This window comes from Suricata suricatta, chromosome 9 (genome assembly GCF_006229205.1).
Source record: "Suricata suricatta isolate VVHF042 chromosome 9, meerkat_22Aug2017_6uvM2_HiC, whole genome shotgun sequence".
NCBI classification, from domain to species: Eukaryota; Metazoa; Chordata; class Mammalia; order Carnivora; family Herpestidae; genus Suricata; species Suricata suricatta.
Genome location: NC_043708.1, coordinates 87,672,706 through 87,694,948, shown reverse-complemented (window position 1 = coordinate 87,694,948; position 22,243 = coordinate 87,672,706). Strand labels below are relative to the sequence as shown.

The following is a 22,243-nucleotide window of genomic DNA, read 5'->3' as shown; positions in this document are numbered from 1 at the left end:
CTTGGCATGTAATGGAGACTGAAAAAAACTGAGGTCTCACTTAAGGGGCTTCACTATACTTGGCAAATCACCTAACGGACTATAGGAGAAGCATGTAGATTGATGTTAGATGGTCTTCATTTTCTTTTTCTTTTTTTAAGTTTATTTATTTTGAAAGAGAGAGAGCGAGCACACAAGCAGCGAGGGGGCAGAGAGGAGGAGAGACAGAATCCCAAGCAGGCTCTGCACCATCAGCGCAGAGCCCAATGCAGGGATTGAACTCACAAGCCATGAGATCAGGACTTAAGCTGAGACCAAGAATCAGACGCTTCACTGAGCCACCCAAGCACCTCGGCAGTCCTCATTTTCTTAGTAACATCAGGTGCCTAATAAAACTGGGCAGTTCTTTTAGCAAAAAAAAAAAAAATTAATTTCTCCCCCTTTGTATCCCTCCTCAAGATATCGATGAGTGCTCGCTTCCGAACATCTGCGTTTTTGGAACTTGCCACAACCTTCCCGGCCTATTCCGCTGTGAGTGCGAGATAGGCTATGAACTGGACAGAAGTGGCGGGAACTGTACAGGTAAGACATCCATTCCCATCGAAATCTGCTCCCAGGTGTCCTGGGGACCTGGCTGTTGGGGCATCACTGGGACCTCACAAGAATATTCACAATGATGTGATATCATATTCATAATTCCATAATGATGGAATTAATTTCCTGGAACTGGGTACCTGTGAGGATGCAGAGGAACGAGTGGCAGACGGTTGAAGGAACAGAGTTTGTAGCCTCACAGCCAAGCTCATGCTGCAGAAGAATATTCTAGGGGCGCTCTGGCTGAAAGGTCTCCCAGCCGTTCCTTTTCTCATTAGGAACATTTTCAGGAAGTTCCCTTCTGAAGGCCACGCATGGGGTCATGAGTGTTCTCCTGGTACTTCTCCATTTTAACACCTCCTTCCCACCATGGCCTGTCCATGATCACCAGAGACTGTGACACAGAGAACTTAGCCACCAATTTCTAGGGTATAGATCATGTTCTTGGAGAGCAGGGGACTCTCAGGGAACATAAGAAAAAAAATTAGAAAAGCTATAGGCCCTCTGTGGATCATCACTTGTTTCCCTTTGGCACTGAGTTAAGACTTTGCAAGGCATCCCCATTCTCTCTTCTGGGCCACTGGTCTATTCAAGGATGTTGAGGAAACATGTTCCATTCTGGAAAGGCCCAGAATTTCAAGGAAAAACTTTTTTTCCAGCTACCGAAAAAAGCGATGATTCAGTGGCTCTCCAGATTATGACCACTGCCGCCACCACCATGACCACCTCCCTGCAATAAGCCTGGACCAGGGTATTCCTCGCCAGGCATTCGTCTCTTATTTTTTCCTGAAAACAATCATGACCCCACACCAGGCCTCTAGCACACCTCAGGAAATTCTTTCCATGGCGCATACCCCTTCCTCAGCACCCCAGCTTACCATCAGCAATGGTCTGTCTGACCTCATTTCCATTAGTCTGCCCTGTCCCTCCACGTTCACATGCAGTCTGAGCAAGTGAATTTTCTGCAGTGGAACCTGCAGGAAGGTTCCCAGGTCCACGGCGGGCTGGGAGGGAAACCCGAGGAGAAAGGTACCCTCATTTCCCATTCTCTTCTCTCTGAGTCAGCTTGTCTGTTCTTCAGTATTTCATCAGTGTTCAAAACAGACAAAAAGATTATACAAGGTAGATTTTGCCAAAACCCACGTCCTAAATCTGGAAGTCTGTACATATTTTTGGAATAGAAACTGAAAGGGAAATATTCCACATAGCATCAATGATGGGAGAGTGACTCCTAGCAGGCTGAGGAAGCGCACTAAGCCTCGTGTGTCTGCTTGTACTCAGCTGCACCGAGGCAAAGCGTGCCCGGTTGGGGAGGCAGCAGAAGTTGCCTGCTCCTAAGGGTTCCCTGGGACATCTTGCCCTAATTTGATGAAAGAAAAAGCCACACATATTAAGTATATTTTCTTAAAACCTGTGTCTGAATTTTTGGTTGACCGAGGTCACAGTAGTGTTTTCCTTTCAGTTACCTTGACTGGAATATTTTTCCTAGTTCCAAAGTTATATTTTCTCCTGATGACAAATTTGAATGCTAAATGTGTTCCAGGGGAAAAAGACCAAAGACCATGACATATTTCCTTCCCTAGGGGTTTTATTTCAGAAGTATTGAAAACTGTATTTTTAGGCGTAATTATAACTAGTGACTCTTAAAATTCCTGTTGGGAGCCTCAGATCCCCTGCTACCATGTTATGGTGACGTCTGCCCCCCATTGGCTGATAACTGTGCCCCTTGCTCTGTGGTTTTAGACGTTAATGAATGTCTGGATCCAACCACGTGTATCAGTGGGAACTGTGTCAACACTCCAGGCAGCTACACCTGTGACTGTCCGCCCGACTTTGAGCTGAATCCAACTCGAGTTGGCTGTGTTGGTAAGATCTTAAAGCTTTTCAGAGAAGTATACTTTTATTTCTAAAGCCTCACTGAACATTCCCTTCTCAAATTTTTAAAAAGGCAATACCCTAAAATTTTAAACAGTTCATAAATCTGATTTATACTTTTAGTTATTTTTTTTTCTATAGGTAAATTCCCAGTATATGTGTTTGGGCACTGTTCTTAGTTTCTTAGTAAAAGTAAACTGCGGTTTTTAAAGTTTCTGAAATGGATTTCAATGTTCAGTCCTCACATAGACTGACATTCTTTTGTTTGTGTATGGTAAATAGATACCCGTTCTGGAAATTGCTACCTGGATGTTCGACCTCGAGGAGACAATGGAGATACAGCCTGTAGCAATGAAATTGGAGTTGGTGTCTCCAAGGCTTCCTGCTGCTGTTCTTTGGGTAAAGCGTGGGGTACTCCTTGTGAGCTGTGCCCTCCTGTGAACACATGTAAGTGTACATCCTCCTGTTCTTCTTATTCCCTCCCACTCAGGCCAGTTCTCCTTTCTAGATCAACAGGACAGAAGCCACAGAAGGAGGGAGCGGCCACCAGTCTCTAGTCTTCAGTCAGGGAAAGGAGATGAAACCTCTCAGCCCTATTGAGGGACCTCATTCCCAGTTTGGGTGTCAGAAGTGACCCCAGCTGATTCGTACTAAAAGGTCAGGTGGGGCAGGCAGGTAACATTTCAATTCTACGTGAGTGAAAAGTAGATAGCATCATTTTAAAGAAGACTTTTACAGGCTAGGTTACTTATATAATATTGCTTACCTTCCAGGAACAGATTGATTGATGTGTTGGCTAGTTTTCAAAAGCTCTAGGATAGGATAGACTCAGGTGTCCCTGGGTAAAAGAGAAGAGACTAGTTAAGTAAATATGAAAGGAAGATTATTTCATTCTTATGGTAGGACTTGAAAGAAAACTTTAGAATGTGATTTTAAGGACATAAGTAAGTCTCCTAAAAATAGAAAAGGCTTCATATTCTTCTAAGTGGGTCCTATGTTAGGATTCAGTCAGATGTAGCTTCTCAGGCAAAGGTTAAAGGTGCTGCTAATTGTGCATATTGGGGATAAGTACTGATTCTTTCCCTGCTGAAGTCTCATTTAGTCACTTTTTCTAAAATTACTTGTTGAATACCTAGAGTATGTACTATGACTGTGCCAAGATGAATTAGACTAGATTCTGCCCTCCAGATGTGTATGGTATAGCGAAGTATGACCCAAACATAAAAGCTGTAATTCAGTGTAGGTCTCAATAAGGGAAGAAAGAACAGAAACAGTGCCATGAGCAGGAGAAAGAGCACTCCTCACTCCAATTAGAACGCTATCACTTGGCACTGATGTGACTTTGGGCAAACTACTTAGCAAGACTTGAGTTTCCTCATTGGTGTAATGCCTCATAGAGTTAAAAGAAGTCATTCATGTCAAGCACTCAGCACAAGGATGATAAATGCTTAGCAGGCACCTCTTTCTTTCTTCTCTTCAGAAAGGGAAGTCAGTTCTGAAATGGCAGAGGTGGTGAGGACCTTGTGCCTTTGTTCCCTGGACCTTGAAGGCAGGGTGTGACCTGAAAAAGGGGGCTTAAAAAGAGTGGATAATTACAGGAAGAGGGGGAAAGAAAAAACAAAAGAGGGAGATAGTTAATTTCTGTTGAAAGAAGCAAATTAAGATATCAGATCTATTGATTAATAATGAATAGCAAAGCAGAGTGCCTGGGTGACTCAGCTGGTTAGGTGCCAACTCTTGGTTTCAGGTCATGATCTCACAGGTTTACTGAGATCCAACCCTGTGTCAGGCTCCACACTGAACACGGAGCCTGCTTGCGATTCTCTTTCTTGTTCTCTCTCCCTCAATAAATAAATAAATAAATAAACTTTTAAAAATAATGATTAGCAAACAATAGGTCCACACTACCCCAAACTGGATCAGACCTAAAACAGGATTATATACATGTGTACATTTAGGCATATACACGTAGCATTTCAGAAAGCCAGGAGAGGGATTATCAGATCTGGAAAGACCTGGATGATTATGATAGAGCCGATTCTTATCGAAGCTCACCAGGGTGCCACAGTACATTAGGTTCATTTTTTTTAAGTTTATTTATTTATTGAGAGAAAGAGCACATGCACGCATGTGCACACATGCACATGGGAAAGGGGCAGAGAGAGAGAGAGAGAGAGAGAGAGAGAGGTGGGGGAGAGAGAGAGAGAGAATGAATCTCAAGGAGGCTCCACACTCTGCACCTGGCCTGATATGGGGCTCTGTCTCACAACCATGAGATTGTGACCTGGGCTGAAATCAAGAGTCAGATGCTTAACTGACTGAGCCACCCAGGTGCCCCAACTAGGTTCGGTCTTATTCACATGTGCCTGTTAAGTATCATAGTGCTGGTGCATGGCCCTGAAATAATGTTTTTTAGTGAAATACTTGAATGACAGAATTAATAGAAGGAATCAAAGGACAGTGTTGAAAGTTGGTTTGGGAAACCAAGGGAATCAGTATTGTCCTCAATAGAAATAGAGGCAAGAAAGATCTCTAGGCATTAAAGACAAAAGTGGAATGGGAACCAAGAAAGAACATCTTTTCCTAAGGTTCTGTTTTGAAAGGGTTTTGGAGACAGGCTGATTAACATTAGTAAGGGAGGCTGTAATTCCCAGGAAGTAAGGCTGAACAAAACATAAAAATGGAGGAGTTTGTTAGAAAAAAAGGGGAAGAAAATCTTTACAAAGAAGTAGTGATGACAATAAGGAATAAAATATGTTCACAGGAACATGAGGCCAGGAGAATAGGTGGGGGGAGGGGGGATGGATTTAAAGACTAAGGCCAGTGGCCTTACATCTATTTGGCACACCTCGTAAAAGCCATAACACATATATACACAGTTGTTAACTTGCTTAAAATGGGTGGGGTAATGCTAAAGTTTCCTGAAAATGAATATTTTCAGTTGGATATGTCAGTATTTCTCTTGAGGATACTATTTCTAGAAATTTTAGATTCAGAAGAACTCAATTTGATTTTTTGTTTCAATAGCTGAGTACAAAATTCTTTGTCCTGGAGGAGAAGGTTTTCGGCCCAACCCTATCACTGTTATATTGGAAGGTAATTCTGTACCCTTGATCTTAAAGTATGCCCATTTTGAACTTCCTTGGGTTTATTTACAGTGCTGAAGAAATGCTCTTGTTTTCATTTCGACAGACATTGATGAGTGCCAGGAGCTCCCAGGGCTGTGCCAAGGCGGGAAATGTATCAACACCTTTGGCAGTTTCCAGTGCCGCTGTCCAACCGGTTACTACCTGAATGAAGATACCCGAGTGTGTGACGGTAAGTGGTCCTCATGGGAGGATAAGTTCTTATGGCTATTGAGAACTGACCTTGAAAGCCAGGATACAGTCACCAGTAAAACCAAGAATTTAGGAATATAGTGCAATGGTCTAAACATGAACCTAGCCGGGTAAATGCCACATCTGTGGCAGCTTGCATGAACGTTACAGACATGATATCATTTTTGATACACTCCACATCTTCCTCTTCTTCTGAGAAAAGTGGAGTTTTATTATCTTGGGCCATTGTCCCACTTAGGCCTGCAGTCTTCTGGGCTCTTTAGAAAAGCCTTTTTTTTTATTGGAGTAGCTCAGGTCTCACTCATTTCAATGACTTCTGTATTCTGGGAAGCTCTGAGTTCCTTTTCTTCCTGTTCTTTACCACTTATCTGTACTAATGAACTTAAATGAGCTTCTCTTAAAAAGGCAGCCTCTTTGGTTTAATGATGTAAGCGATCATATTTGTTCATCTCGTGTTATTGGAAAGATGGAGAATATTGACGACTTCTGGCTTTCAGAGCACTTGGGCCATAGACCACGGTGGGAAAGATAGTTTTCATCTATATACGGGAGTCACATGATTGACTCGGGAAGATATCTCCCTGTATCCTGGAGGAGAAGTATTCCTCTGGCTCTCCAAAAGGCTTATTAGGTGACTTCAATAAAGGATGACCTCACTGAGTATTAATTGAGTATCAGTGTATATGACACAGCTCTAAGACCTCTGGAATCAACAAAGATTAGAATCAACCCCTGTGTTCGAAAATGGGGGTCGAGATGTGAAATACCTACTTCCATTCTACCTTAGCAATGCAGATTCATGAAAGCAGTTGTTGATGGCTTCAGGGTCTTTTATATCCTTCCATCGATTTCGTGAATATATGACGTATCAGTGGTCTTTCTGAAAGATTTCTCCACATCTCCATCTCTGCGTGCCTACTACTCATCTAGTAGGAACTCCTATCAGAAGGCAAAACCTTCTGGCATTTCCTTTCTGGAAAACATGCACATTAGCATAGACAAATGACACTGATGAGTTAAACATCTATTTTTGTCATTGAGATTTCAGACGAGATCAGGCGTGTTCAGGGTGGTATGGCCATAGACTGTCATCCAGATTTCAAAGTGCCCTATGGATACCCTCCTCCATTGTCAACATTTATATTGACACTGAGTATCAGGCCATTCCAAAGAGTAAAGCTTTCGTATTCACATGCCACCTTCTGTCTGGATTACAGATGTGAATGAATGTGAAACCCCTGGCATCTGTGGTCCGGGGACCTGTTACAACACTGTCGGCAACTACACCTGTATTTGCCCCCCAGACTACATGCAAGTGAATGGGGGGAATAACTGCATGGGTAAGTCGAGCTTTGCTTAATCATCCTGTCTGGTCTTCCTCTGCAAGGAGAAGAGGAGCTTGTAAGCCCGGCACTCGGTCCTTAGTGTTGTGTTACTCATCAGACCACGTACTGCCTGCCACCCTGTCACTGTCTTTGTGAGAGCCTCCGCCCTTGTAACTATAAGCTTGGCCTTTTCTCCCCACCTTGTGTGGGTGGTTGGGAGTTTTCTTTAAAATGTAATGTTGGAAAATCCCAAACAACGGTTTCATAGTACTTCTTTTGTTTCACTTTGGGTGTATCTTTATACAATTATATTTACAGCACTGACCTACAGTATTAAAACATCATGAGTCGGAAATGAGAAAAGTACTGCCAAATAGCAGTGGAGAATTGTTACTAAGAGTCTGGGTGGAGAGTCGTGTAAAGTTTATTAATGCTGCAGCTCCATAATGACTTAGTTCTGTGGCCCCAAATCCCAAGGAATACATTTCTCAAAGTCCCCTTTCTTAGAGCAGCATATGTGAGAGAAAATTGGGTAAGAGCAGGCTGTTCCTGCTCTCATCCAAGTCAAGTTACAATAAAATTCCAAAGAAACACACTCCTTGAGGATCCCCGTAGATACCCATCCCACGGCATCCCCAACCCTTCCCTCTAGATATGAGAAGAAGCTTGTGCTACAGAAACTATTACGCTGACAACCAGACCTGTGATGGAGAACTTTTGTTCAACATGACCAAGAAGATGTGCTGCTGCTCCTACAACATTGGCCGAGCCTGGAATAAGCCCTGTGAACAGTGTCCCATCCCAAGCACAGGTGAGTTGCACCATTACCAAAAACCTAGGTTGATACGTTACCTGTGGATTGTTGGGGGAAATGAGCCCCAGCCAGGGAAGAGAAAAGTCCATCATTTATCTTCCTAAGCAAAAATTAGCTCACAGAGGCAAACGTTTAAGTTCACAATTGATTTTGGTCCATCTAGCTGAAAACAGAGTCCCAGAACACATGGTCTAATTTGTACGCTAGTTCATTTGCCAGACTGACAGATGCAGCATACGGAGAAAAGCAGAAACACTGTTATTGTTATGGCGTTCACCATGTAACTGAAAGACTGGAAACTTTAGGCAAAGCAATATGACAAATAGGTGAGCCATATTCCCATTATTCTTACTTATTTATAACTGGTCTTGTTCCAAAAAGAGTTTAAGGCAGCCCACAAAGATATTAATGTAAAATAAGAAGGCCTAAGGCAAATGGCAAACAAGGGTAAGAAACTTGGAGCAAGGAGCGAGGCTAATATGCAAAAATCCAAGCTAGGAATTTCTACACACTTGCCAAAGATGAGCAATAAGTTTGGCTCCAAACTTTCTAGCAGCTCATATAAAAAGGGAGAGATAATCAAGTCTACGAGTCTCAATGACTATAAAGCATACTCAACACTAAAGGAAAGTGCAACTCTTTGTGATACTGAGATCTGAGAGAAATGTTTTCTTATATCCTCATAGAGAAAAATCTATATAATGTTACTTGTTTAAAAAAAGAAAGTCTAACCCATATCCTTGAAGTAAATGAAGTGAAATGGTGCATGGTTCTTATATCATACAGTAAGTGATGACATCATTTACTAACGTTCTCATTTAGTGTAAATAAAGTGTGATGCCGTTATTGATGATAGTATTCTATAGTACCTATTCTGTCCTCCACAGTGATCTGTAAGATACTAAATCTCTTGTCTGGTGCTATCTGATTACATGTGACGCAGAATATTATTTTTTAGTAAACTACACCAGTTCCTCCATTGTTTACTCTAGAAATAATGTATTAATCATCACTTAGAATTACCTGTGAGTTATCTACAGTCTGCAAGATGCCTCTTGACCAGCGGTTGGCCAAGTACAGTCCATGGGCCAAATCCAGCCCACCATGAATTTTTGTGTGGCCTGAAAGCTGAGAATGGTTTTTACATTTTTAAATGGTTGGGAAATACCAAAAGAATACTATATTATGTCCTGAAAAGTATATGAACTTCAAATTTTCATGTCTATAAATACAATTATATTAGAACACAGCCACACTAATTTGTTTATATATTTCTACGACTGCTTTCAGCCATGGAATAGATAGTTGAGTAGTTTTAATACAGACTGCACAGCCTACAAAACCTAAAATATTTACTGTTTGGCCTGTTAAGAAAGGAATTGCTAACTGCTGATCTTGACCAATGGTCTTCAAATCTTTTGATCATACATACCTATCAGTTAATAAGCTGGGAGCTACACGTACTTGGTGTGTGGGTTTCCATGTAAAACCATATGTGTATATATCTCTACATATATTTTTCAATTAGATTGAAAAAAATCCATTTATTATTACATTTGTTATTTTCACAAACTGTTCTTTTAGAAAATATTATTTTATTATTATACAAAGTAATATATATTAATTTTTTAAATTAGATTTTACAAAGAGAGATGAAAGTCTTAGTAGTTTTTTGTATTTTTAAAATTTTTAATATAATTTCTCAGGTTGGTTTCCATATAACACCCAGTGCTCATCCCAGCAAGTGCCCTCCTCAATGCCCATCACCCATTTTCCCTTCTCCCCCACCCCCATCAACCCTCAGTTGGTTCTCAGTATTTAAGAGCCTCTTATGGTTTGCCTCTCTCCCTTTCTTTAACTATTTTTCCCCTTCCCCCGCCCCATGGGTCTTCTGTTAAGTTTCTCCTGACCCACATATAAGTGAAAACATATGGTACCTGTCTTTCTCTGCCTGACTTATTTCACTTAGCATAATAACCTCAAGTTCCATCCACATTGCTGAAAGTGGCCAGATTTCATTCTTTCTCATTGCCATGTAGTATTCCATTGTATACATAAACCACATCTTCTTGATCCATTCATCAGTTGTTGTGTGTTCTTCTAGAGACTATTTTGGAAACCCCTACTAAAGACTTTCATTTACTTTCAGAAGTATCTGAGTTAAGAATGTGCATATTTTTAATCTAAAATGCAAGATTGCTTATTCATGTTGAAGCTTGGCCAAATCTAGTCATGGCTTTTCATTTAGGTATGTAGTCTGAGTGCATTTTAGAAGTTTCTGAAATTTGTCTGTGTGACCAGTGTCAGCTGCCATTATGAACGTAGATAGTCAGATATTAAGGAAATAAAGCTCAAGGAGAAGAACATGCTACATTTTGATTAAATTACTTCCAGAGACCTTTTATACTTTTTGGTGGGTTTAACCAATAAAAGAATTGCTACCTTGAGCTTAGATTGATACCATGCTGTTATCAGTTACAGTCCTGATCAGGAATTACAGAACCTCAGAGTTCGAAGCCTGCAGATGACAGTTAGTTCATCTTTTATTATCAACTTTCTTGAATTCAGACAAGCAAGAGAAAGGTAGAAGGTTGAGAGAGGGAGAGAGAAAGACCTAGAGAGCTGCACCAAATGAAATCCAGCACCAAAAACTGAAGTAATGACATAAGTTGGTTGTTTAAACTGAATTAGTCATTAATAGACCTGATGTCAAGAACTTGGCTAGACTAGCTACGGTCTCCCCCAATCTACTGAAGAAATGACTTTTGTAAACATTCTTCAAATCCTAGATCCCTTCATGCGAGTGGAAAGAGGCACTCTTGCCAGTCCCTGGGTTCAAAGCTGAACAACATCCTTCTAGAAACCCAAATTCCTACAGGCAAGCTCACACAAGTGCGTGGGCTGTGATGGGGAGACCTCTGCTTCTTCCTCAGTATTACGTCAACATGAGGTCACTTTTCATTCAGCACTTGCCTTAATGACAAGGTTACAACATCTGTGGGGATTCTCAGATTTATTTTTTGTTTTAAATTCCTCAAAATCCAGATAAATATTTTGCAAGATGTTTCCAAAGTAATTTCTTTTGGCCCAGTCATTGCTCTTTGCTAATGCTTATTCTCACTCCTCTCACCCCATCTTTGTTTAATGAATTACTGCAGATGAATTTGCTACACTTTGTGGAAGTCAAAGGCCAGGCTTCGTCATTGACATTTACACCGGCTTACCTGTTGGTGAGTTATGATGCCATTGTTGGAATTTTCTGTGTTTGCCTTTGTGTTTGAAAACAGGAATACACACCCTTGTTTTTCTCAGGTTTTTTTTTTTTCTTAGAAGGAAAAAATAGTCAAACAATGCCATGTAATTTTACTGAAACACTGATTCTTAGTTTGAAACAAACCACAAACACCATGTCGCTCCACCTAATTGGCGGCAGCATTTGTTGCTCATGATTAAGGGGACTGGAAAGCTTTTTACAAAATTACAATCAAGCTTAGTTAAACCAACCCTAGGCATCAACAAAGAGAGAGATTCTGGGAGTAGGGCCAGTTGACATTTGATTTGACTGTAATTACCGATCTTTCCTTCTGACTATGACCTGAGTTTAATATGCCTTTTCATACCAATCTTTATGTGCAGGTTGTATGCATAAAGCCCTTTTGGAGATCAATTTTATCTCCTATGGATTCTCCTCAGGTCATCTGTTTTGGGAATTTCAGAGGTGCAATTAAAAAGAAAAAGCTTTACAATCGGAGGCCCCATCTGGTAACTAGAGCACAGGCCACTGCGGTGCTCAAGATGCCTGTGCAAGATTCAGAAGTCTTACACAGCGTTCAGCCAGCGGAGGCAATGCCTTTGTGGTTTAAAAGCAAAGAACATAAAAGTAGATGGAAAGCTAGTGCATTCTCAGAGTTTTTCTCTGGTGTGATTTATATGCATCCTCAGATGCCCCTCTGAAGTCCGAGCAATTGTGTCTAGTAGCAAACATCACCACTTGCTTTGTTCCACCTTCTTCCTAATAAGTAAACTGAAATCCACATCAGCCTTTCCAATGACCTTGTTTAAGAAAACAAGGGTCTGGTCCAGCAATCAGCCTGGCTTCCTAAGTGCCAAATCCATATGGCTCCACAGTCTAGTCAACGTCCAAAGAAACTTCATGGTTTGGAAAGAAAAACTGCTAAATGACATTGGCATGAAACACCTGGCCCTTGCTGCTTTGTTTTTCCCCTTCCCAAAACAGATCTTTTCATCTCTCTAGAATCTCTGATCCAAAGATAAGTGGTCTTTAATAATAATGGCTCTCCACGGACGGACCAGGCATGTCCCCAGCAAGGCCTGCCCTCCAAGGTTGGCAGCAGGCAGACTCGAAACAGTACCAACGTCGTCCACTAGTTGGGCTGGAGACATCATCCAGTCCAAACGCACTGCTTTACATTTGAGGGGACAGAGGCCCAGAGAGGGGAAGGGACTGTGCCGAGGTCACCTAGCTAATTAATAACAGGGCTGGGACCCAAATCCAGTCCTGACTCACAGCTTGCTTTGCCTCAAGCTCTTGAAAGCTGGAAATGTAATAGTTAGCAATATACTTATTGTTACCAAATTCCACCCTGACAAAATATTTAGATGACTGAGAAACTTTGTTTTATTTGAGCTTTATACTCTCCTTCTGAAAGGTCTTAAGATTGTTGGCATATAGAGCCCATTCGTATGGGGTTAAAACTATAGCAAGTTTATTAATCTTGTCTTAAAATATAAACTTCTCCAAGTTGAAGTTCAAATGAAATCCAGACAGGAAAAGAAAATATAATTTTTAATATATCCTTTTGCTATTTTATGCCTAACAATGGCGAGAAATTTGACCCCGTCTGTTAAACTTGATAATACATCACTTATATTTAAAATAAATGAATGTGAACATGTTTCATGTTTTAAATAATAAAAGAATGTCATCTGAATTATCTTTTTGTGTGCTGATGCTTCACAGTTGTGATGTTACTTTGCATAGCCTTTTAAGAACATGAATGGCAAATGTGTGAAAAATCCAAAAACATGATCACCTGCATTCAAAATAGCAATATACTCTAAGCTGTTTTTTCCATGAAAGAGGTCAATTTGCCTTCGAACAAAATCAAACCCTTTGGAAAAGGATCTAAAATAAACCTGTGGTCTGTCAAATTGCTCCTTCAAAGCAAGCTGGCTCCGGAGAATGGTTATTCTGAAAGCACATGGCTCTTGTCTCCATGTACAACCGTGGCCCTTCTTACGACGTGGGCAAACAGAGTCCTTGCAGAGCCTCCTGACCACAATATGTAAACACAAGTGTCTCAACAGTGAGGTAACAGAAACCTAGTGGGTTAGAAAGACCAAAGCTTGATATCCCCTCCCAGCTTCTGAAGCGCTTTGTGGAATTCCACCAAGCAGTGGTGGAGGGGCCTTCCAGGATAACACGTAATTCGATTGTGGTTTTGTGAAGATTGTTGACGGTGATGTGCAGAAGCCTGAGGGAGGTAGGACAGCCTGTTAGCGGATTCCTGGTATCAAATCGTGATTCTGCCTCTTATTAGCTTTGTGGTCTTTGGCAAGTTCCTTCCGCTGGCTTGGCCTCTGTTCCATCATCTGCATAGTAACAGTTGTCATAGCACCTATAGACCATCTCACAAAGTGGCTATAATGATTCAATGAGTAAATCCAGGTTGAATGTTGAGAAATATGCCAGGTATATAGCAAGAGAGACACTACTAACATTCTTAGTATTACTATCCCAGAAGACACTGAATTACTGGGAGTTGAGAGCAGGTCAGAGAGCGATTGGACCACCAGGCTGGTGAGGAGGTGAGACCTGCCCACAAGGCCACCTCACCAGTTGGCCAGCCCTGCTCTAGCAACCTGCCTTCTGGCTCTGCTATCACTCCTGCTTGGATCTTGTTTTAATGCTCACCAGTCCCAACTTATAGATACCGGTTCTTAATTTACCAAAGTTTAATTGATGCTTAACATTGATCAGACAGCATGTAAGGGCTGGTGACACAGTAGTGTAGCCCCTGGCCTTAGGAAACCACAATCTGTGGCTGTAACCCTTCTCACTGCTGGCCCCCACAGTCAGCATGAGCCCAGCTCACAGCCCCAGACCTAACGTGCCTCCTTTTCAAAGCCATAGGAAGGAGAAAGGGGACGTTGAAGGGGAATCTGAAAGATCAGAGCTGGCTATGGCCACGGGCTCCTCTGTTCTTCACCAGCTCTCCTTTCCCATTCTAGCCAAACACCACCACACACTTTGGGTAGAGTGGCCGTTTACTCTCAGCTGTCACTTTATTCTACTCATCTGTACCTAGTGCCCAGTGTGTACCAAGATGGCTCCTACCGGGTTTTGTTCTGAAACAGAACCAAAAAGCTACTAAATCCAGATAGACACATGAGTGTCTGAAAGCAGTTTAGTTGTTTCAATTTTATATCCATTGATGTCACCACCCCAACACACATATACCCACTGACATACCCATGCACCCACACACCCATGCACTTTCTCTTTTTTTGTTGTGGACCTTATGTAGAACATCGAATTAGAAGCTGCTGACTCTCAATGCCGATTTAACCCACACAGAGATCATGTGCCATGCTGTCACTCATGTGGGGCTGCTCTGTTTCCAGACATTGATGAATGCCGGGAGATCCCAGGGGTCTGTGAAAATGGAGTGTGTATCAACATGGTGGGCAGCTTCAGATGTGAATGTCCAGTGGGCTTCTTCTATAACGACAAGTTGTTGGTTTGTGAAGGTAAGTGATGTCACTGTATCATGTCCAGAAATGAGCCAACTGACAAGCTACTTACCCACACACACTTGGCCAATTTCACAACATTGGAATTTCAGCAGTCCATCAAGCTCTAGCAGTAAGTGCAGGGCACCATGTGGAACATCATTTTTTCATAGAAAAACTTCCCTAAGTCCCAGTGGAAAAAGCAGGACGTGCACTCCCAGCCCCGTCCCATACACAATATATTAGATTTCCCAGCTGATATAAGAAAGCCTTGGGTTCCTGGGTGTGTCTCATAGATTGCTTTTGTTTCTCATTGCTTAAAAGTGAGCATGAGTAGTGGGCGGTCATCTTTACTTGAATCTCAAAATTAGTGTTCTCTTCCAAACGGAGCCTGTACTACTCCCAAGTGAAAACAAGGTTAATGCAAATATTCCAAATGCATGAGAGAATTCCAAATAGCAAGAACAGCAAATTCGATTTTATATGAAGAATGTTGGCATACGTGCAAGTGGTACTTTTTTCATTTTCAAATTACCTCCCTGTGCCATGTGCATGTACTGTGATGCTGTACATTCCTCACAGCACTTCATATTTTCCCTACATCTGGGGAAGATAGTGCACTCTTCCAATTTAGTAAAAGGGACATTATTGGATATTAACTATACCATGTGCCCTGGGATAGCTGGAAAATTGTCTATTTAATACTTGAACCTGAGGCCTCTTGCAGAGTTTTCGGTCATGTCGGAATGGGTTATTAACCCCTTCAAGCATGTATGAAAGCACATATGTCAACATTTTAACATAAAAAAAAAACCTTTTTTTTCTCCTAGACTAGGGACAACTTACAGACCATGAGTAAAGTTATGGTCCTAAGTACATGCTCATTAAATTCTCTTCACCAGGCTTTTAGTTACTACAGCCAGGTGGGCACATGTTACTCTGCTTCCCGGGGAGGGGGAAATGGGGTGATAGCCATTCAGAACGTTCCTTAGGAAATAATCATCTGACACCTTGGCACTAGCCCCTGTGCTTTGGAAGGCCATCAAGGATCAGGAATTCTGGAGAGGAAGCTTGATGCAGGAGAAAAGAAAGGAGCCCGCAGCAGATGATCTGATGATCATAACCTTCCTCATAGCCAGTCTTCCCTCTTTCATACATGGCTAGTATGTCTGCCACCTTCTTGGGGCCTCTCTTGTTTTTTTCCATTCAGAGATCCCAAACCCATAGACATGATCACCCATGATGGCCAAGTCAACCTAGACCTTACTGTCCACATGAAATTGAAAACCTACAGATGTATCAATGTAAAACACTTTGCTGTCAGGGTAGTACTGAGCAGATATTGAGGTTACAAAGCACTCCAACTTTTGGGTTACATTTCACCGAATATGCATTCTCAGGGCAAATGTTTATTCCAGGGTCAACTGCTTCCCAGAACACTGTTAGCTCTCAGAATCAGAAAATGAGGTTTGATTTAATACATGCTTCCATAACCCTGAAATTGGAATAGATTCCAGAAGTTATTTAGGGAACACTCGTGCATCTCTTCTCCCCAAGTATGCATATAATCCGATGCTAGGCATCTGATGCCTCACAGAAATGCCTGTCTGTGATGCCATTAGGTGTCTCCAATGACAAGCTACCTTCTATGTTTCTGTATGCTTTTAAGACCAGGGCAGACCTGCTGGGAGAGTTGGTGCTGGTCTTGGGTCCACTGGAACCCTTCTGCCCTTGTACCTGTTACCCAGAGAGGCACACCCCACCCTACATGAGGCGGAAACTCCCACTGACTGACAGTAGTCCTGAGGTTTTCCCACCACACAAGCATACACCTGTGAAGCACAGGTTGATGTATTTGCCGCCCCCTTGTGGGAACTTCGTGGGCTGAGCCCACTTTGTAAAACCCCAATACTGGTGCTAAGAGCCAGCTCCCGCCTGAGATCCTTTTATTGGGCTTACCTGGAGTTAGATTGTTTCATAGGAGTAGGGGCAGGGAACATGTATTTTGCCCCAGGGCATATCCTGGTCTATGGAAAGCTTTCACAATGCTATGAATTTGAACTATATTAGTTACCTGGTTAAAAAACAGTAGGCAAACAACCCCCTTGAGTATAGTCAAAGCTCTGAAGCACAGAATCCATTTACTCTTTTCTTTGATAGTGAGAGTTGGGTTGTTGTCAGTAGTTTTATGTGCAACCTCTCATATTAAGTTTCATTGATTTGACTGCCATGTGGCAGTAATTTAAGCAGGAGCCCCTACAGCCCTGAAGTTCAAGGCAGTGCCTGTGAATCAGGAGCACTAGCATGACTTGTGGGCTTATGGGAAATGCAGAATCTCAAGCCATTCTCCAGACATGCTGAGTCAGAATCGGCCTTTCGTGAGATCCCAAATGATTCCTCTTTATATGAAAGCAAAGCAACCTGATCAATTGTAAAACCCTGGGGCTTTGAGCAAATGCAACATTTCCTAGGATATTTAGTTTATTCCATGCCAAGCGCTGGTCCTAGCAGCTGAGTTTCATGACTTTACTTTTATACACATGCATCATTAGAGTCCACATGTGGCCATGAACCAAGTACTGGCGTGTATGAAAAATATCAGTAAAGCATAAAAATTAGAAAAGAGGTCTTAAAAGTCTTCCACTGTCCATTCAATGGAACTGATCCAAATAAGAAAATAGAAATCTATTTTAAATGAGAGGCTTCATCGACTTGACTCCACATTCTCTTGTCCCTCTAATTAAATTCTCTTCCATCTGAAGATATCGACGAGTGTCAGAATGGTCCTGTGTGCCAGCGCAATGCCGAGTGCATCAACACCGCGGGCAGCTTCCGCTGTGACTGCAAGCCAGGCTACCGCTTCACCTCCACGGGGCAGTGCAACGGTAAGTGGCTCCCTGCCGGCTGGGTGGGCCCCCCAGTGGGCCATCTCCTGAAGGCTTCAGATTCCTAGATTTTTTTTTGAGAAGTTTAGCTTGAAAATTGTTGAAATTTCTAAACCCTTATAGGTGTAATGTTTCCAAAATGAGAAATCTATTATATGCATACCTAGATTTCAGACTGGCGTATCTGCTGCCCTGCTCCAAATACCACTTTCCTCAAACACACACACACACACACACACACACACAGCCCCCTAACCAGTATTCAGGGACAAATACACTTTTTTCCTCTCACATGATTCCCCTTAGGGTGGGGGGTTGTCACCACTGCAGCCACACACCCTAGTCTATAGCGAACCTCTCCTGAGCTGAGTTAGAGTAACCTGCATGAACGCAAAGAACCAACGGCACCACTTTTCCTCCTAAGCATCTTACAGAACTGAGGGCAGCGAACATTAACAGCCTTCTATTAGCTCTTAAGTCACCTACAGTAAAATGAGAAACTGTCCCCTAGAGGTTAGATTATTTCATGGTTTACTTTTGTGAGGGATGCGGTAGAAATTAGAAGGATGAGCATGTTAGCACATATGGATGGTCAAGTTTGAAGTATCTGATGGCATCTTCTAGCCAGTGGCACCAAAATTAAAATACCGGTGTTGCAGCCCAGAAGCAAAATTCTACCTCAATGATTTTCATGTGAGTTTTTGAGTAATTATAAATCACTGTATATTTAGCATGGAGGTTAGGAAGAATGTGTTGTTTTGCTGTGGTTCATTTCCCAAGGAGTTTCCTGGATATTTTATGCATTTGTGAATGAAACAACACAAGGGAACTCGGTCAAATTTTCCTTGGATTTCCTTGCCTACCAGCGATTAAGTGGTAGGAAGTGCATTGCTCTCTGTAGGGTATTTTGCATTGTTTTATTAGACCTTGGTGGGAAGAGGGTGTAATAGCAGAACAAAAACTCACTTTGAGAATCAAGGCTTGTTTTGTTGGGTTTAAAGGAACATGTGCAAGTGTTTAGCATTTTGTCAACAAAGCAGTTGTTATCCATGTATTAAAAAAACAGGACAGGAAAAATGGGGACGTCTCTGATATGAGTCACAATACCCTAGTGTAACTTGGCATTTATAGCATTTCCCTGCATTTTGCTCTTAATTTATATTTCTTTGAAACTGGGCAAAATACTTCCAATCAAAATAAAGAACTGCTGATAATATAGAACATGTCGTTTCACACCGTTTCACGCTCAGGCAAGAAGTGGGACGAGCTATTTATACATCAAGACAGGATGTCCAACCATGGGCTGCTGGGCCTAAACCCTGCCATATTTTCTTGTAGAACACTAGCAAATAACACTCCCCAGTGCTAACCAGTGATAAGTACTGTGAATGAGTGTCATTTGTAGCCACGCTCACTTTCTCTCATTCATTGGAATCCTCAGAAGAAGGGAATGTACTTGAGTTTTGCAATTATTGAGCCTCTAGGGCTGAAGACTTCACTCAGGAATCATCTTCATTTATATCTTTTAAAACCTTTTAAAATGACTTAAGATACTATCCAATGCATGGCATTTTTTCAGACACAAGCAAAATACTCCTCTTGTCCTATGTTTAAGATGAATAGAACTAAAATTTCCTTTCCATCGTGACATTTTTATTTGAATTCATAAGTACATCATTTCAAACCCCAAATCACAGCTCACCATATTACCCACATTGTTGAGAAAGGGATTAGATGTCTAAGCTCAGGATGCTAGTCTGACCTCAGGAGCTGTATAGTTAGAGCAAACGCAGCCCCTTTCTGGAAGGTCTTGCTCAGCTAACGGCAAGAGACACATTCTTCCCCACCACCTCCTCATGGTTTCCTCTGTTGACTGTGTGGTTTTTTCCCCCCCTAAAACCTCATGTAAACCTCTTATCTCAACCTCAGACATAATCTCCTGGGAACTCAAATCCTAGTGCTTGTAGAAACTTAGTTTTCTGGTCTCAAGACCAAGTGAACTTCCCAATTAAGTTCTCTTAGAATTGTAATTTCTGTTTTACCTTAGAACCTCAAGGTACTCCATGTTTGGTTTTCTTAAAACCATCGTGAAATAGGCAACATGGGAAAGAAAACTGGAGATCTTTTTCTATGAAGATCTTTAGTGCACCCCATTTTCTGTGTGCCCCAGAGATAAGACAGACCTAGTCCCTTGCGTACTTTCAGATCCAGTACTACCTGTGGGCACCCAAAATCTGGGCCAACCATGGTAAGCTCTGAGTTCCCCTTCCTCAAAACCGGTCCTTCTACAGAGCCTAGCAATGGAAACCAATGTCTTCTGCCTGTCCTAGGAAACAGTTTGCTTGTTTTAAATCTGTTTTCTACACTGGGGATAATCATAACTTATTAGGTTAACAAGCATTTCTAGATAGGCTAGCAATACCTCCTAAGCTACCATATCCTAATTTCTCCACTACGATGATATATTCAAGCTCACTTGAGACTTTTAAATTGTATGGTGATTCATCAGCTGTAATGGTCTGTAACTGGAAGGAGGTAGTCATAACAATGGCAGCCTTAGCACAGGAAATAGAAGGGATATCTTCTCTTCTGGCATGAGCACAGCTGTTCTGTGCTGCAAAAAGTGTCCGTTCCCAGTTTCTGTCTTCTCAGTAGGCAAGACAGACCGATGGCAAATTTGCATTATTCAACTGGAAGCAGGGTGTTACTGTGCTTTACAGAATCTATACTCAGGTTGGCGTTCTTGCTGCTTGCTCTCTTTTATGACAGTAGAACAACCAGGACAATACGTGTGCCCTAAACAGAATCTTGAGAGCTTTAAAAAACTAAATTAGGGGCACCTGGGTGGCTCAGCCAGTTAAGCATCCGACTTCGACTCCTGTCATGATCTCGCAGTTCATGGGTTCGAGCCCCACATCAGGCTTTGTGCTGACAGGTAGCTCAGAGCCTGGAGCTTGTCTTCAGAATCTGTGTCTCCGTCTCTCTCTGACCCTCCCCTGCTCATGCTGCCTCTCTCTCTCTCTCAAAAATAAATAAAACATTAAAAAAATGTTTTTAAGTTTATAAAAAAATAAAATTAAAATTAAAAATTAAATTAGAGACAAAAGTAGACATGTAATCATGTCATTTGTAGATTTATATAATAAATTCTGCCCTCCCCCCGATTATTAGATTTCAGGAGGGCAACGAAGATTCCGTTGATGAGAAATATAATTCAGAACTTAAAGACTGGCAGAAGCAAGATGACAGGGCTTTCCCTTGAATGAATACGAATATAAAGAAACATCATTAGGACTGTCAAGTGCTAAAAGGAGCCATGTGTAGACATGAAGACTTGGTTAAGATGGAACAAAAGGTTATAAGAGTAAGACAAAACAACGAACTGAAACCTAAACAGATGACAATGTGGGTTGTCCATCAAGAAAACCTATCTTAGCAATGTGATTTGTTTTACTCTGATCTATATTTCCAAGGGAAGCTATGAAGGGTCCATGACTTGAGACACCAAATCTTGACTAGACAAAATACTTAATTCATTCCACGGTCTGTGATATTGTGTGGGCAAATTATCAAATAGATTATCTCCCAGCTTGGATTCTTCTTCCCTATTCTATTTCTAACTTTTCTCATCTCAGAACTTTTTTTTTATTGCCTCATGTCTTGTTAACATACTCTGAATGTGCCCAGTAAAGGAGCATTAGGTTTAACTAATTTTGAGGTACAAATAAATATAATGCCAGTATCTCTTTTACTGGCTTGATTTGGAGCTAGGATTAATCCTGAGCGTGATCCTGAGAAGTAAGTTACTTAATGCAGTTGTCTCCTAAGCTCTACCTGATACTTACGCGATGCTTATTATCCACAGATCGCAATGAATGCCAAGAAATCCCCAACATATGCAGCCATGGACAGTGTATTGACACAGTTGGAAGTTTTTATTGCCTTTGCCACACTGGTTTTAAAACAAACGCTGATCAAACCATGTGTTTGGGTGAGTACGTGATTATCATTCTATTTTTAATTCATATCCTATTGAAAAATTAACTTGCGTCTGAATACATATAAAAATACTAAACCTTCAGTATTAGTTTTGCCATTTATAAAATGAAAACAATTTTCATTGTGTGGCATGAAAATGAAAACAACTGCCATTGTGTGGCAACCTGAACACAATAAGCCTCTTCCTTGATATTCCTTTGGCTGCCAGGTCAGAAAAGCTTTTGACTAAGGGGAAAATGGAGAAAAATATTAAGACAAAAATACTTTGTATTAATATTAATAGCCTATTATTTTATTAAGTCTGTGTGGGTTTGCCTTATTGGAATAGAGTGCAGCTTTTGAGTGTTTGAATGTGAGCATTTTTTGAGAAGGGTCCATAGTTTGTACCATATCCTCAGAGGCAAATTTATAGATCTTATAAAGGCAAAAGAAGACCCCACATTTCTCTAGGGGAAGAGAGATCAAGATTTTAAATCTCTTCCCCCTTGCTTTCAGTGCTGAATCAGGATTTAGAATAAATTCCTAATATTTATCAATCATTTTGTCTCTCTTCCTCCTTTTTTATATTTTAAAGAAACATCCACTAAAGACGATTCATGAACATGAATCAGTTTCACAGCTGAAAAAAGAAGAATCCATAGAGTAATGTTTAAAGAGCTTACCTTTTGCTATAATTGGGTT

The 22,243-nt window shown here is 41.4% G+C and overlaps 1 protein-coding gene across 1 annotated transcript in view; it reads left to right on the top strand.

The window, feature by feature from the left end:
- Positions 1-22,243, top strand: part of FBN1 (fibrillin 1) — a 230,897-nt gene that overhangs the window by 173,267 nt on the left and 35,387 nt on the right. The window contains exons 34-44 of the mRNA XM_029952242.1: positions 439-561; positions 2,317-2,439; positions 2,731-2,895; positions 5,476-5,544; positions 5,641-5,766; positions 7,004-7,126; positions 7,764-7,922; positions 11,084-11,155; positions 14,571-14,696; positions 17,441-17,563; positions 21,429-21,554. Coding sequence (XP_029808102.1) covers positions 439-561; positions 2,317-2,439; positions 2,731-2,895; positions 5,476-5,544; positions 5,641-5,766; positions 7,004-7,126; positions 7,764-7,922; positions 11,084-11,155; positions 14,571-14,696; positions 17,441-17,563; positions 21,429-21,554 — 1,335 coding nt within the window. The remainder of the gene's footprint in view (positions 1-438; positions 562-2,316; positions 2,440-2,730; positions 2,896-5,475; positions 5,545-5,640; positions 5,767-7,003; positions 7,127-7,763; positions 7,923-11,083; positions 11,156-14,570; positions 14,697-17,440; positions 17,564-21,428; positions 21,555-22,243) is intronic.